This window comes from Porites lutea, chromosome 11, assembly GCF_958299795.1.
Source record: "Porites lutea chromosome 11, jaPorLute2.1, whole genome shotgun sequence".
NCBI lineage: Eukaryota > Metazoa > Cnidaria > Anthozoa > Scleractinia > Poritidae > Porites > Porites lutea.
In genome coordinates this window covers 17,037,509-17,051,647 of record NC_133211.1, presented here as the reverse complement: position 1 = coordinate 17,051,647, position 14,139 = coordinate 17,037,509, and the positions used below count along the sequence as shown (strand labels likewise).

The 14,139-nt window shown below is 39.0% G+C and overlaps 1 protein-coding gene across 1 annotated transcript in view; it reads left to right on the top strand.

The window, feature by feature from the left end:
• The first annotated feature begins 4,722 nt into the window (after positions 1-4,722).
• LOC140952899 (probable ATP-dependent RNA helicase DDX60) overlaps positions 4,723-14,139 on the top strand; it is a 53,405-nt gene continuing 43,988 nt past the window's right edge. Inside the window, exons 1-3 of the mRNA XM_073402346.1 lie at positions 4,723-4,886; positions 10,531-10,622; positions 10,902-11,000. Of these exons, the coding sequence (XP_073258447.1) occupies positions 4,879-4,886; positions 10,531-10,622; positions 10,902-11,000 (199 nt within the window). The 5' untranslated portion in view covers positions 4,723-4,878. The remainder of the gene's footprint in view (positions 4,887-10,530; positions 10,623-10,901; positions 11,001-14,139) is intronic.

Genomic DNA, 14,139 nt, shown 5'->3' with positions numbered 1-14,139 from the left:
TTACAGTCTGTACTGAAATGGTCAATATTCTTGGAGTCATGATAGATTTTTGTTACATCGAACGTGGGCTGTTAAGAGACCAACTTTGTTATTATTATTATTGTTATTATTATTATTATTATTATTATTATTGTTATTATTATTATTACTATTATTATTTGGGGGTGGGGGTAAGAAAAGAATCCTTAAAATTGTTCAGAATTGAGAGTCTAATATTGAACAAGACGCTATGGAGCGTACACCTCGGCGTCGTGGTTGAAGAACTGATTAATTGTAAATGCGGAGGAATAGTAAGAAATGAAATATGGTAAGAGTAAGGTGTTAATTTGTGAAATAATGGGATTTGTTAGGATATTCTGAAAAGAGCAACATCCAAGAGGCCTACTTGCCAAAAACTAGCATTTCGGGGCAAATTGTCTCTGAGTGTTAACCCAGTTATACTCTAATGACTCCAATTACAAATCCTTCTAAATTTGACTTGGCTCTAAATGTTTAGACCTATGTCAAATATGAGGTTACTGGCGGTGAATAACAAGTCTAACAAAACAAACAGTGAAAAAAGAATTTTCTATTTTCTTATATCAGGCTTCAAAAACAGCATCGCAGTCTCATGTCATGTCATGTACTGATTAAAGACATGTAAGGCATGGGTAAGGAGTCAATTACGTTGAGCATGGAATTGGCTAAAACTCAATGTTACGAGTTCGAATGTTTTGAGGATATTCACTGACTATCAGCACGCAGGGATGTCGGGTTAACACAAGGAAGATTACTACCAAAAAACATAGTCTTTACAGAGCTTTAAAACAGAACATCCGATAACACAAACTTGACTGTGAACTTACTAAAACTAAACAGCCTCTGCCAATAATAACAAACTCTCAATTGAACTTCAGATATCTTACGGCTTCCGCCAACTTGTAAACACAGAGCACTGACCTTCGTCACACTCGACTAAACACAGCACTCCAGCTCGTGGGAAAAAACTTAGTTCGTCAAAGAACCCCCTCTATTTTTTATCGCTTTCTTTACTTCGCACCGCTCTCCACTATCTGAACGCTTGGAACAGGCTAAGCACGTTCGAGAAAGTCACGCAACGCATGAAAAGAATTTTACTGCTCAACACTCAACAAAGACAAAACGTCTTTGTGCAGCATTTTGTAACTTTAAATTCATCATCAAACAGTTCGAAAGGCGCGCTCACTCGTGAAATGTTTTTCAACACTCGAAGAGAAATTTCGTGTCTCTGCGCGGCCAAGTATCCTCTCTTTGTTCCTCGAGTAAATTAAACACTAAACTCGAAGTGATCTCAAGATATCACGAAGTAGTCCGGTCTCATTTCCTGAAATAGCCGAAACAAGCCAAAAGGCACGAACTTGGGCGCCCAATCTTGTCTTTCATAGCTATTTTTCATAAGCCGAACTACTTTGGGTCGCAGTAGCGCAATCGGCTAATCCCTCAACTCAGAGTCTCCTCTGATCTGATCGGTCGTACAGGTGAGTCGGTTCAAACCCCGGGAAAGCCGAAATAATAATTCTTTCTTCCTCGAATAAGAATAAATCAAAGAAATCGAAGTGATCTCTAGACATCTCGAACTAATTCAGCTCTCACCTCGTCAAATAGCCGAATAAAACCGAAAACCTACAGACTTAGCGTGCCCAATCTTATCCCAAAGATGTCAACTTTGATACATTCCTGAGCGTCGCGAATCGTTTACTTCGCGCTCCGCCGAAGTAAAAATAAGGAAAATCAGCCACAGTATTAGGTTTGGAAAAAAGATCCTGGCCCAATCTAGCAACCGAGCCCGCCCCTTCCCTCACAAACACATAAACCACCCAGCGCCCGCACCCCGTACGAAGGTCTCTGATAATGATTTGATTCTTCAACGAGCTGAGTAAAAATAAAAATGTAGATGTAAAGCTAGAGGTCATCATTGAAAACACGTTGTTTCCAATAATCTATTAAGATAGAAACTGCACATAACTACAGGCTTTTTTTTAAACTAGCAAACTATAACCAAAAACAAAAAAATTGCACGCCAAAACGCACCTGAATGCAAATGGCGATGCTTGGTGCTTTTTCTGTTCTTTGTCGAGGATACTAATACGTTTAAGATGTTGCAAAAACCGTTTTTGCAACATCCTAAATCCCTTTTACACTAGCTCTGCAGACGGCCCACATAGCCCTTAACCTATTACTACGTAGCTCCTTCTTCAAGGCGATAAGCCTAAGCTTATATTATCTTGGAGTGCTTACCTTGTAATTTCGTAGAATCTTCAACACCAGTACGGCTATACGTCGTAAACACGAGACTTTACCGCCACGGCTAAAACTTAAAAGACGATATCCAATTGAAGAAATCAATATCGAAGCAAGAAAAATCAAGAAGGTATAAACGGCGCTTTGCGTTTATGTAAATATATATATTTAGCCAGGGCTAAAAGTGAAGCTCCCATTGATATATTTATAATTTAAACCGAACACATTAGGGCACACTCATGTGACTTTTGAGGGGAAGGCTTAGTGATTTTAAAGAAAAATGATTTTCAAACAGTCCAAGATTGAAACAAAGCTTACATCGATAGATTTACAGGCCAGGAAAACAAATTCCTCCCCCACAAAAAAAAAAACAGGGCCCACCTACAACACTTTTATTTTATAAGGTTAATTGGACAGCTCCGAAATTTAATTTTATGCTATAAAGGCCTGTTATAAGTCACGATAGTCCTCGGTGGCAGCCAATTTACACGTTGTAATTTATAGGTTGCATTCCTTTGTGTAAAAGGGAGGCCTGAATAAAAATGAAGCCGCCGAATTTTTTGTTCGACAAGTTTGGGCTTACAAAATCTTGCCGAAAAATCTGATGACATGTAAGCCAGCCTTTTATACTTTTTATACATCACATCTGAGGTAAACAGTACTATGAGGCGATGTCTTTTTTATCAACCTTACATACCTCGGACAGAATGTAGTTTTTCACAATTTTGCAAGACAAATTGCACTCATTCCATAATCAGGACGACCGAAGCACGCGCTTTCTTTGCATAACAAATTATAGAATTGACCACATTATAAAACGTTTTCACGAAGAGAATTCCATAGTGTCGGGACTGCTCAGTCAATACCTGAGCCTGCGATAAGGTCAGGTGTTACTGGTTAGCGGATACCCTGTTTTGACAGCTGTCAATTAATCACAACATGAATTTGCAATATCAGGTTGCACCTAGGCTCCCAAACTACTACCTATAGCTAGAAAGTGTGAGATTAAACATTGGTTGCCCTGTGGTTCGGACGGTCGGTCGCTCGGGCGCTGTTCGGTCACCTGATTACCAAATTTTCTAGGATGGATAGATTTACTTAGCTATGGGGCTCCGCTACAAGCTTAAAATCGTTATTTTTGCACGCTCGTTTATCCAACGATAATTTGATCCAAGACTAGTGACTGGCATGGTTCAAGTGTTCCATGCGTGATCGAGACAAATGAAATACAAGAGCGTGACCGCGTCACGGTGCTGCATAACAGCGCTTTATTTTTTACTTAATACACCTGGAAAGATCCAAACACAGTGTAAACAATGTTGCTGAACAAGCAGAGGTTGATGAAGACGACGACACAGAAGACAATTGTAGCTTTGGTGTTGAATCAGTTTTAATAGCTTGCCGCTTGATCGTAGCGTATAGATTTTGATCGGCTAAACCGCTTAGTAGATCGGTATACTACTGAGATCATTGCAGCTTTATGCTCTCCTTAATTTGCAACGCTGAAACGAATCGGTAAACTTTGTGTAAGTATTTTTGCTCAGTTGTCTGCTTCACAGCCAAGTGACTCGAAATAAGGTATTAATTCTACTCACTATAAAAGGTAAAAGGATTTACCTTACTCAGCGAGTAAATGTTTTACTCACATGTTTTGATCATGGACATTTTACTAAGAATAGTGAGTTATTATAACTCTCTATGGGGGTTGAAAAAGCTAACTCTTATTGTGAGTAATTTTACTCAATAAAATGAGAAAAATGTAACACTTTACTCTAAAAAAAACCGAGCTCACACATTATCCACTCGCTAGGAGGTGAATATTGTTGAATAGTCCGAGATAGCGAACCAATCAGATTGCTTAAATCACCAAGATCACTGAGTGTGTATATACTAAATAGCAGTTATCGTCCTTCGAGTTGTCTTCTTGCTGTTGTTGCCATGTTTTTAGTTATTATTTCGCCTAGTTCTTACTCTTGAAACGAGGGAAATGTCCGCCATTTTTGTTTTCACAACCAAAACAACTCAACCTCGTCGCCAGGTCTTCTTGGTTAACGGTGCATTAACCTGCAAGGAAGCTGCACTTTTGACGTCATCGGTTGATTAATCGCAAAATTCTCCCAAATTTGGTCATCAGTAGCTGGTAATGGTGAATTATGCGTGTGTTTATAGCCAATCAGAATCAGGGAAATATTTTGAATGAATTATAAATGATAGTTTATTGTTAATAATAGTTTATTTTTTATTTTTTAAACAAATCAAATCAACAAAATAAGATAAGGAAGCCGATCCAGGCGGGCTCAGTACATTCCGAGCGCCTGCGTTACCCTTACCAAGCGGACGTGTCCTCGGTGCTGACCAATGGGATTGCGTGATTTGCGTGATCTACAAGTACCCTGGGCACGTGATAGTCTGGTCTTGATTCTCGGAAATGTTAGATGTAAAAACGTGCTCGAATTTCTCGGAAGCACCAATGTGCAATATAAACTCTTTTCTTTTCTCGCACACAGAGATAGTTTTGTGGTTTGGCCAATTTTACCGTTGATCATGAACACAGGATTTTAGTCGTCCGGAACGAAGCGAAGTGAGACTCGGATTCAAATCAATGCCATTGATAATTTTATGCTGAGGTAAGCCAGACGAGTCAACGGAAGTGTCTGGGAGGAGAATAATGTGATTTTCAATCGATCTCACCTGAACGATCGACATTAATGCGAGGTTGGGAAGGTAAAGAAAGCATTGTTGACTCGGTTATTGAAAAGTTACAAAACTTAAAATTCGACTATTTTCGGTTTTAGATGTCAATAGGAAGTGAACGACACTGTTCGCGATAAATAAGCTTTTAGTAAAGATGTACAAAGGAAGAAACGGAGCTGATATTTGCCATCAGACGCCTCTCACTGATGCGTCTCCCTGATGCGACAATGCTTTTGATATAGCAAGAAAGACAAGGAAAGTGTTGATCACAATATTTTATTGATGGAAATTCTGGTTTTATTTTTCATTTTAACCGGGATTATTTATTCATGACTTTGATATTACATTATGTGGTCCTTGATCCGCGGGTAAAAGTCATTAACTTGAATATCTTACCCGAATCTTCACGTAACGAGCTGAAATACTCCCTGAAGATAGCTTTTATGTTCCTGTCGATAATCCTGAAGTCTTAAGTTCCAGACATAAATATTTTGCTTGGAATTCGCAAAAAGGCGACCGTTTTCGATGGTCCTTGGTCCGCGAATCTGGTCCTTGGTCCGCGTCTCAGGTAAGCAGCACGATAAAAACGTAAAAATGTTATAGTGTCCACACGAGAATGTGATTTTCACAGTATTTCTTGTATTTTTTTCTTTTCTTGATGCAATTAAGCTAAAGTTTTTTTCGCAAGATGTTGTGAGCATGATAATCTGCTTTTCTTTCAAAGACTTCAGACAACAGTCTTCTCGAGTCTCCCACACGAGCGTCGACGAGCGGTTTTTAGCGCGGTCGAAAATAATTACCAAAAACTCTGTATGTACTCGAGGTATTAAGAAAGAGAACTTGTAGACATGTATGGGGACGACTTTCAAAACATTCTTCGAAAACAAAGGCCGTCGCTTTTTACTTTGGGAAGTTTTATTCAACCAAGGTCATAGGCCGCGGACCAAGGACCACTAAGCGAAATTTGGTGATATTTTTCAAGAGTCGCTAAAACAAAAAATTCATAGTCTACAGCAATATGCTTCCAACAGCAGAAATAAGTTGATCTGAAAACCTGTTCTGCAAAAAGGCAAGTCTTCCCGTTGCGTTTTAGTTATTCGCAGGCTAAGTAAACATGACCATGTAATTTACGTTACCGCAAAAATCCAAACTTCAAGAAAGACAAATTAACCTACCTGTCAACAAACTTTAATTTCGCGTCTTCACCCGCAGCAAGAAAGCTGAAACTTCGTCATATGAAAGAATGCTAATCAGTTAATCACGATATCTTTCATAACTCAACGTATTTTTTTTCTTGACGAAATATTTTATCATTTTCGGAAAAGACGCGGACCAAGGACCACATACTGTACTTAATATTGTCGGTGTCAAATTTATTCTGGTCATTGTTGAAATCAAGGATGTCGATTGATTACGTAAATTTGTATTCTGCAGTTACGTAACTTAAGAAGCCGTGAAGTGTTTATGATCTAGTAGAATTGTTTGAATACAAAATTTAAAATTTGTTTCCGAGTGCTTGAAAATTGAAATCTAAACAATATAGAAAATATTAGCGTTTCAAACTCTAGCACCTATTGATTTAAAATCCCACATAAGTAATTAGTTTCTATTTAGTCTTATTGGAAAATGAAATCAGTGATGTGACTGAGTCAAAGCGCACGTGGAAGAAGAGTGGTTGAGGAGTATGGCAACAGATGACCTGGAGAACAAAAATCTTGGTCATTAGCAAAACGCGTGACGGTCAAGTACCCTTGACGCTGTCATGACGCACCGGTGGTTTTAGAACAATTATTGCTATGAGCAAACTTGTGCAGGCGTATCGCGGCTCAACCAGCAGCTGGCACATGCGATTGCCAGGGGCCTTGCTAGAATTTTTCCAGGGGTACGCAGCCTGAGTCTACTCCGTCTACCAAATAGTTTTCATTCGCTGTGTGAAAATCGGCGAAAAACATTCCCGAAATGTTGAGCGCAAAACAAAAATCTGAAAGAAGTAAAAGGGAGATAAACAGGTAAATTGCGCCGTTTTTCAGCTACCCCTTATCTATTTTTTCTTTTGCTTTGTTTTTCTATTTTTTTTGCTTGTTTTTTTTATGTATCTTCAAGATTTTCTCAGGTACGTTCTTGCGTACTGGAGTAAAGGTAGCTAAACACCTGCTTTTCAACTCTTCGCCTGGTCTTCGCCTTCGCAAAAACGTGGCTTTTTACACGAAACAGGATTTCCCCGCCATAAGTTTTCCACGAAAGAATTCTCCACAACCCATTATGTCGACGGTCGAATGTTCTTTACCGTATTTACCGTTATTTCCAAAGATGGTGTGCCTTTATTCCTGAATCGATTATCAGGGGCCTCGATTTGAGGGCGCGAAATCGAGGCAAATCGCTTACTAAACATATTTACCGTATTCATTCGAATAAGAACCCACCTCGAATAAGCGCCCACTCTCAAGGTCCAAAAAATTAATAAGCGCCCAGGGCGGTAAATCGAATAAATACGGTACTTACTGTTTGCATACTACGAAAATCTCAAAAGCCGAGAATAGCTTCGAGGAACCCGGACAGAAATAGTAAGGCGGCCTCGCAGTGATAATATTATTGTTTTCATTACCAATATTATTGATAAGCTTGACCCCTTCCTAATTTTCTTGACTTTCTTCTTATCACGACTGTGTGTGGCAGGCCACCCTACCAGAAGTGGCTATCATGGCCACTTTTATCTTTCTAATCTTTGTCTTAGGTTGCGGGCATAATTGAATAAGGAAAAGACTGAAACTGCCGCAGGGGTAGTGGCAGGCCTAATAGTTGATCACCTTAGCCAAGGTTAGCCAACGACTGTTTTCTGTAAAATATCTGTTCGAAGAAGCAGACGTCGCCGAGAATTTTCTTCTGGTTGAGGCGGCTGAAATTGCTAGATGACTGTTCCATTCACGTACAATTTTCGAAGCTTATCTGATAAATTCCCTACGATTTTCTAAAGTCTAATTTTTCACGTTTCACTCTCCATGTTAGGCTAGTTTTCGTAGAAAAAGGAAACCTAAAATGATCGGATTCAAAAATGTGATGGAGAGAGGAATCAGTAAATTATCACTTTAGTAATACGTTAAATTTCATCTAAATTTTCGGGAAAGTAATACTGAAGCCCTTGTAATTTCGAAAAGACTCACTGAGTTCCCCTAGGATGAGAATGTACTTCTACAGATCTAAAAGTACTCTGGATAGCCTAAAATGTGTTTTCAATGTCTCCAGGGTGCCCCTGTTTTAGCCTGCCGTGCTGGCTGAATGTTATACCGCCCTCACGAAACACCAATCAGCTGAAACTATATACTGACGCGGACACTGTTGAAGATAACAGAGAGATCAGAGTAGCACCAAATGATGGCTGCAAAAAAACCACGATAGGTTTTGGAAAATTTTGCAATTAATTTGAAGAGAAACTAGCAAGGAATGCAAAAAGTGCTAGGCAGTTCATTTTCTAGCCTGCGCGCAGAGGAAACCAAACTCGGAGTTAAACGGAGTTGACCAGAGTTAAGTTTCGTCTGCGGGCAGGCCATTCATTTTCCTGTCATGTCACACGATCAGGTTATATCTTGATCACCCTCTTATCCTGTCTTGACAGAACCCATTCAGTTGTTATGAATGGCCCGTTTTCTCCAGTCACACTGTCTCGTACTAATGCTGAAAAAAGGGCTCTCGATGGCAAATCCGATTGCGGCGGTTCAATTCCGTCTGGTCCGTCTGTAATTATACGAGTTATGAAAAGAAAATGGGATGACCGTGCAGCGGGATTCAGACTTGTTTATTAATGCAAGAATCATAACTGAAACAAAATTTGAGACAATAATTTGTGATAATTTCAACCTTTGTGTTTTCGACAACACGAGGTCTCCCGCGAGTATTTTTGCTAGACGTAAAAAAATCCATTCAAGAGTAATTGCCTCCATTCGCCATTTGCAAATTTCCTATAATACACCTTGTTTGCCCCCAAGTTTCCCTAAAGCATTGTCTTCAATTTCTCTGGGGACGACTGAAATGCCAAGGAGCAATTTAAGACAAGAGTTTGGGGAGTTAACAAGGTGTATTGTGGGAGATGTAGAAATAACGATTTATTGCTTGCCCACTGGCGCGTCTTGTCCAATTACTTGAACTTCGATAAAACGGGCAACAAAAACGTGCAACTTGTTTTTCAACATTGCTGCAAAACGAGTTGAATAGCGATTTTGCGCGTTTTACCTCCTAAGTTCAAGAGCCTGCCGCCCTTCAACAAATCAGGTTGTTGAAGGCTGCGAAAAATTGTTGCAGAAAGTAAGGAGCAGCTCCTCTTTTTGAGACAAAGTCTGTAAATCTTACGCGTTTCAACATTGCTTCAAAACGATTTGAATGGCAATGTTGCGCGTTTTACTCGTTTAAACCAGCCCTGCAACCAATCAAGTTGCTGCAGCAGGTTGCCAAAATTTGTTGCAGGAAGTAGAGGGTTGTTCTACTTTTTGCAACAAAATCTGTACATGTTGCGCGTTTTACCGGCCCAAAGCAAACTTGTTTGCAGCAAATGACGTAACTCCCGTGTATGGCGTGATTACCGCGTAATTTTATCCAATCAGAAGTCAGTATTCATGCAACTTGCAACAACCTTATTTGCTGCAAGACAAGTTTCATTCGTGGGTGGTAAAACACGCAACATCGCTATTCAATTCGCCTGTTTGTAGCAATGTTGCCAAAAAAATTGCACGTGTTTGTTGCTCGTTTAACCGTAGCTTTAGGCATGACGCAAAATTCCATCTAAAGAATTATCTTCCTGAGCTTTTACTTTCTTGACGTATTAGAGCAGCTGAAGTTGATATTTATACAAATTTTCAATTTTTACTTCGAAAGGGTTCTTCGTTTTGTGATAGAGTACGCTTGAATTTCTGTTTTTGCGCGTTGCGTCATTAACATGCGGCCAAGAGAGCTGTCAAGCATGCAGGTTAAAAATGACTTATTTTGGGTCATTTTTCTATCTGAACAGTCATTTTGTTAGAGAAAAGTATTACTTTAAAGGTTTTGAGTTCCTCCAGAGATGAATGCACGCTTTCCTAGCAAAACTCAGTGACGGTTGTTTCTGTTGGTTTCCGTCCGCCATGTTGTTACCCATCCGGATGGGCACCAAGATGGGGTCTCCATATAAAACTCTATAAATTTGTGTAAATCTTTTCTCCGGATATATCGCATATGAAAAACTGTACTGAGCTAAATCTTGGCGAGGTTCTTTTGCATATTACCTCCTTTATCTCCTAGATTCTGGACATTTATCTCTTGAACGGTTTTGATTTTTATTTTTGATGGCGTGACAGTGAGAACCAGCAAATTAGTTAAATCTATCTAATCAAGTTATAGTTCTGATTAATTCAGATATTTATCGCCCTTTGATTCAGAATGACTGAAGGAGGAGAGGATTACAGTTCTGAAAACGATTTAGATTCTGGACGTTTAGCTCTTAAACAGTTTTGGTTTTTTATTTTTGATGGCGTGACACTGAGAACCAGAAAATTAGTTAAATCTATCTAATCAAGTTGTAGTTGTGATATTTATCGCCTTTTGATTCAGAATGGCTGAAGGAGGAGAGGATTACAGTTCTGATAACGATTCCGATGTTTCCCTCAGCCTTGGATCGGACATTGGTGAAGATTCAGATGACGGTAGGTATAAAACAGACTAAGACAACCTACCGGAACGATGTAAATATATTCATCCTTATTATATCTGTTTCTGCTTTGTCTTGTTACAGTAACAAGAATTAATACAAGAATAATGTTATATACTAAGAGCTTATTAAAGAAAAGACAACAGGAAAATTAATTCATTAATTGGAGCGTAGAGGCTAGCTAAAGGAACCCGGGAGATTTTCAAGTTAGATCCTAATATTATTTTCATGGATGTTAAGGGCTTTTTTATTGAATAAAAGTATTTTATTGCAGATTTAAGCGAACTGGAAAATCATTATGAACCTGATGAAGCCAAGTCCAATGGTGAGAATGACATTTTCGAGGAGAATGAGCCAGACCTTTTCGAAGAACGTAAGTAGCCAACGAATGTACTATTTGCCGATAGGGAGCAGTGTCGAGACTTCGACATGACAAGAATATAAATAGTTCGAAAAAGCCAGTCTTTGTTTTGCAGTCTCGATCTACGGGAAACCTAGCTACTAAAATAAGACTAGTAATAGCTGACCCTACAGCTGCCCCCGCTCTGTATGTTGTTGGTCAATAGTATTCGTGGTCGTTGGGTAGCTCTTTGAAATATACCGATTCATAATGAAGATTCTCACACATATTCCATACAACAGGTGCGATAAAAACAGGAAACGCAAGGTTCCATGTACTGATTCAGGTCGATTTACACAATTTTTACAAAACATTCTCCGTTTCGAGAATATTTTATTTCAGTAAAATCCAGCAAGCGGTCTATTATCAATGCTGCGTTCTGATTGGTTGAGCTACTACTAGGCTATATGTTATAGCCCACTAGTAGCGAAAAGCGCCGACTTTGAAAACCAAAACAATGGCGGCTGAATCGCATTTTGCTAGCTAAAGTTGTTTTGTCTCGATATTTTTGACCAACTAGTTGGATTTTACTAAAACAATTATTCCTCTCGCCCTCATGGCCTCTGTGTCAATAGCCCATTCGGCCTTCGACCTCATGAGCTATTGACTCAGAGCCCATTCGGGCCCGAGAAATAATTGTTAACTAAACCACAAGAAAAGATCTGATTAGAAGTGGTAACTTGTTTCGCTATTTCTCTTTCACTTTTCATTAGCCGGAAAATAAGCCCTTAGAAACTAAAGGTTTGATCGATTCACGCTCGCGCGTTTTTAACTATTGAGACCATATTTCAAAAAAGAAAACGTTATAGAAGGACATCTGTGAGCCGGGAATACGTCAGCACAGAAATTAATTGTCGGCGAATTTCTGTAATCGTCCATCGTTACTGCTAGTGATAAGCTAGGCGTTGACTCACTCGTTTTCATAGGGAAACTTGCTTGTTTGTGGAATGAGTCTTATTCCCCCAAAGAGATATGTTATGTAGAAGGCCTAAATGTAATAAACGGTCCTAAATGTAATAAAGTCCTAAATGTAATAACAATTTGCCCTAAATGTAATAAACTCTCAAGCTGCCAATTACAGTAATTACTCGAATAAGCCCTGCCCTCAAATAAGCGCCGCATTTGGAGGAGGTGGGAGAGTTAATTAGCGCCGCGGCGCTTATTCGAGTAAATACGGTACTAAGCGGTATTGCTATGGTATTAAGCTCCGCTCTCAAATAAGCGCCGCATTTTTGGAGAAAAAGGTTAATAAGCGCCGCGGCGCTAATTCGCGTAAATTCGGTACATTTCCTTATGCACTGTGAAACTTAACGTTTACAAATAAATTGCTTGTAAACGGCAAAGTAACAGTATTTTTCTAAAAAAAAAGCAATATTTAAGCGATAGAAAACTTTTTTCCTGTGTTTGAATAGCCTGATATAAACACTCGAGGGGTTGGGAGAATTCGCGATAGTTATGCAAACCCTCGACGTCGTCTCAGGTTTGCATAACTGTCAAGATCGAATAAAGAGTAAAGTGCTAAATGTAATAACATTTTGCCCTAAATGTAATAAACTCTTAAGATACCAATTACTGTATTTATGCGAATAAGCATCTCTCTAAAACAAGCGCAGCAATTGGGATAAAAAGTTAATAAGCGCCGCTGCGCTTATTCGCGCGCGTAAAGACGGTACATTACTAATTACCATATTTACACGATAAGGGCCGCCCTCAAATAAGCGCCACCATTGGGAGAAAAAAGTAAATGAGCGCCGAGGCCCTTATTCGAGGAAAACAGTACTGATATATTTCCTTAATATGCAACGTTGAACTTCACGTTTATGAATAAATTTCTACAAAGCGACACATAACAGTTTCTTGTCTATTAAGTATACTTATTCATTCATTCATTCATTCATTCATTCATTCATTCATTTTATTGGTTAATCCATATTGTTTACAATTATGTAAAACATAACAAGTAACAAAAATGAACTATTGTACCTTTCCACAACGGCCACCTTGGGGACAGGAAGAAAGTGGCCGCGGGGAAAGTAGGGGTGAGATACGACAATTTTTTCAGGGTGCATTAATACAGGTAAACTGATCAATGCTATATAATAAGAATATTTTAAAAATAACTTTTAATTAACGAATCTAGACTTTCTTGAAAACTATGTTATTATTAAGTCAGGAGCCTGTTGCGAATAAGCATTCCAACATCAAAAACAATTCCGTTGATTCCTATATAGCAAGGCTTCTTATTGCAGAAGTTCTTTTCAATTCTTCTTCTATTTCCTCTTCTGCCTTGTCACTGTTGTCATCTTTTCTCAACAGCAACAAACGCAAACGAAGGTAGGGCTTCCTTAAAAACCTATGTAATGACACAAGGTCAACATCATATCTGTATAAAAGCATTAACAGCTCTTTTGATTCTCTTACAGTGAGACTTACAGTGGAGCTCGTTAATGTTGCTTTTCCTTTCATTTCCTTTTTCTTCCTATTTTTCCTATTTTTTTTTCACAAAAAAAACTATATCACAAATGATCAAACATTAGCAACAAAAAACTAACAGTAACTTTTCTGCAATGAGGTGTTTTAGGCAGTCATATTCTTTGTTTGTTTGCTTTAGTTTTCATGTCCCTCCATCTCATCTCTTTTTCCAAAAAATTCTTTTGATGATATACCAACCGTACTCTCCTCTTTCAATGTCCAACCAGGCATTTGCCCATTTTGGGTTGGAAATAATCCGTCGTAGCTCGATCACCAGGCCGCTTGAGGGTCCATATTCCTTGATGATCCTGCGGACACTGATTACATGATATTCTTCACCACGGGGGATATAAACCTTTGGCAACATTCGAGTTAGGTTTTGCGCCACCGCCCTAAATCTTGAATTCACGCCACGTAACCTCTGGTACGCATGGCATGCGTTACCAGCAAATAGAACGGCTGATGACATCAAAATGATTTTGAAGATTTTTTCTAACACTTCATTGGGAAGGTGTTCAATGTTACTACTTCTAATTTTGGGTGCCAGAAAGCCAACTTCTTCATCCGGGACAAACTGAAGGGCCATTTTTTCCTCTCCATCATCAGTTATCTCATTGATGTCCTCATTTTGATCTTTTCG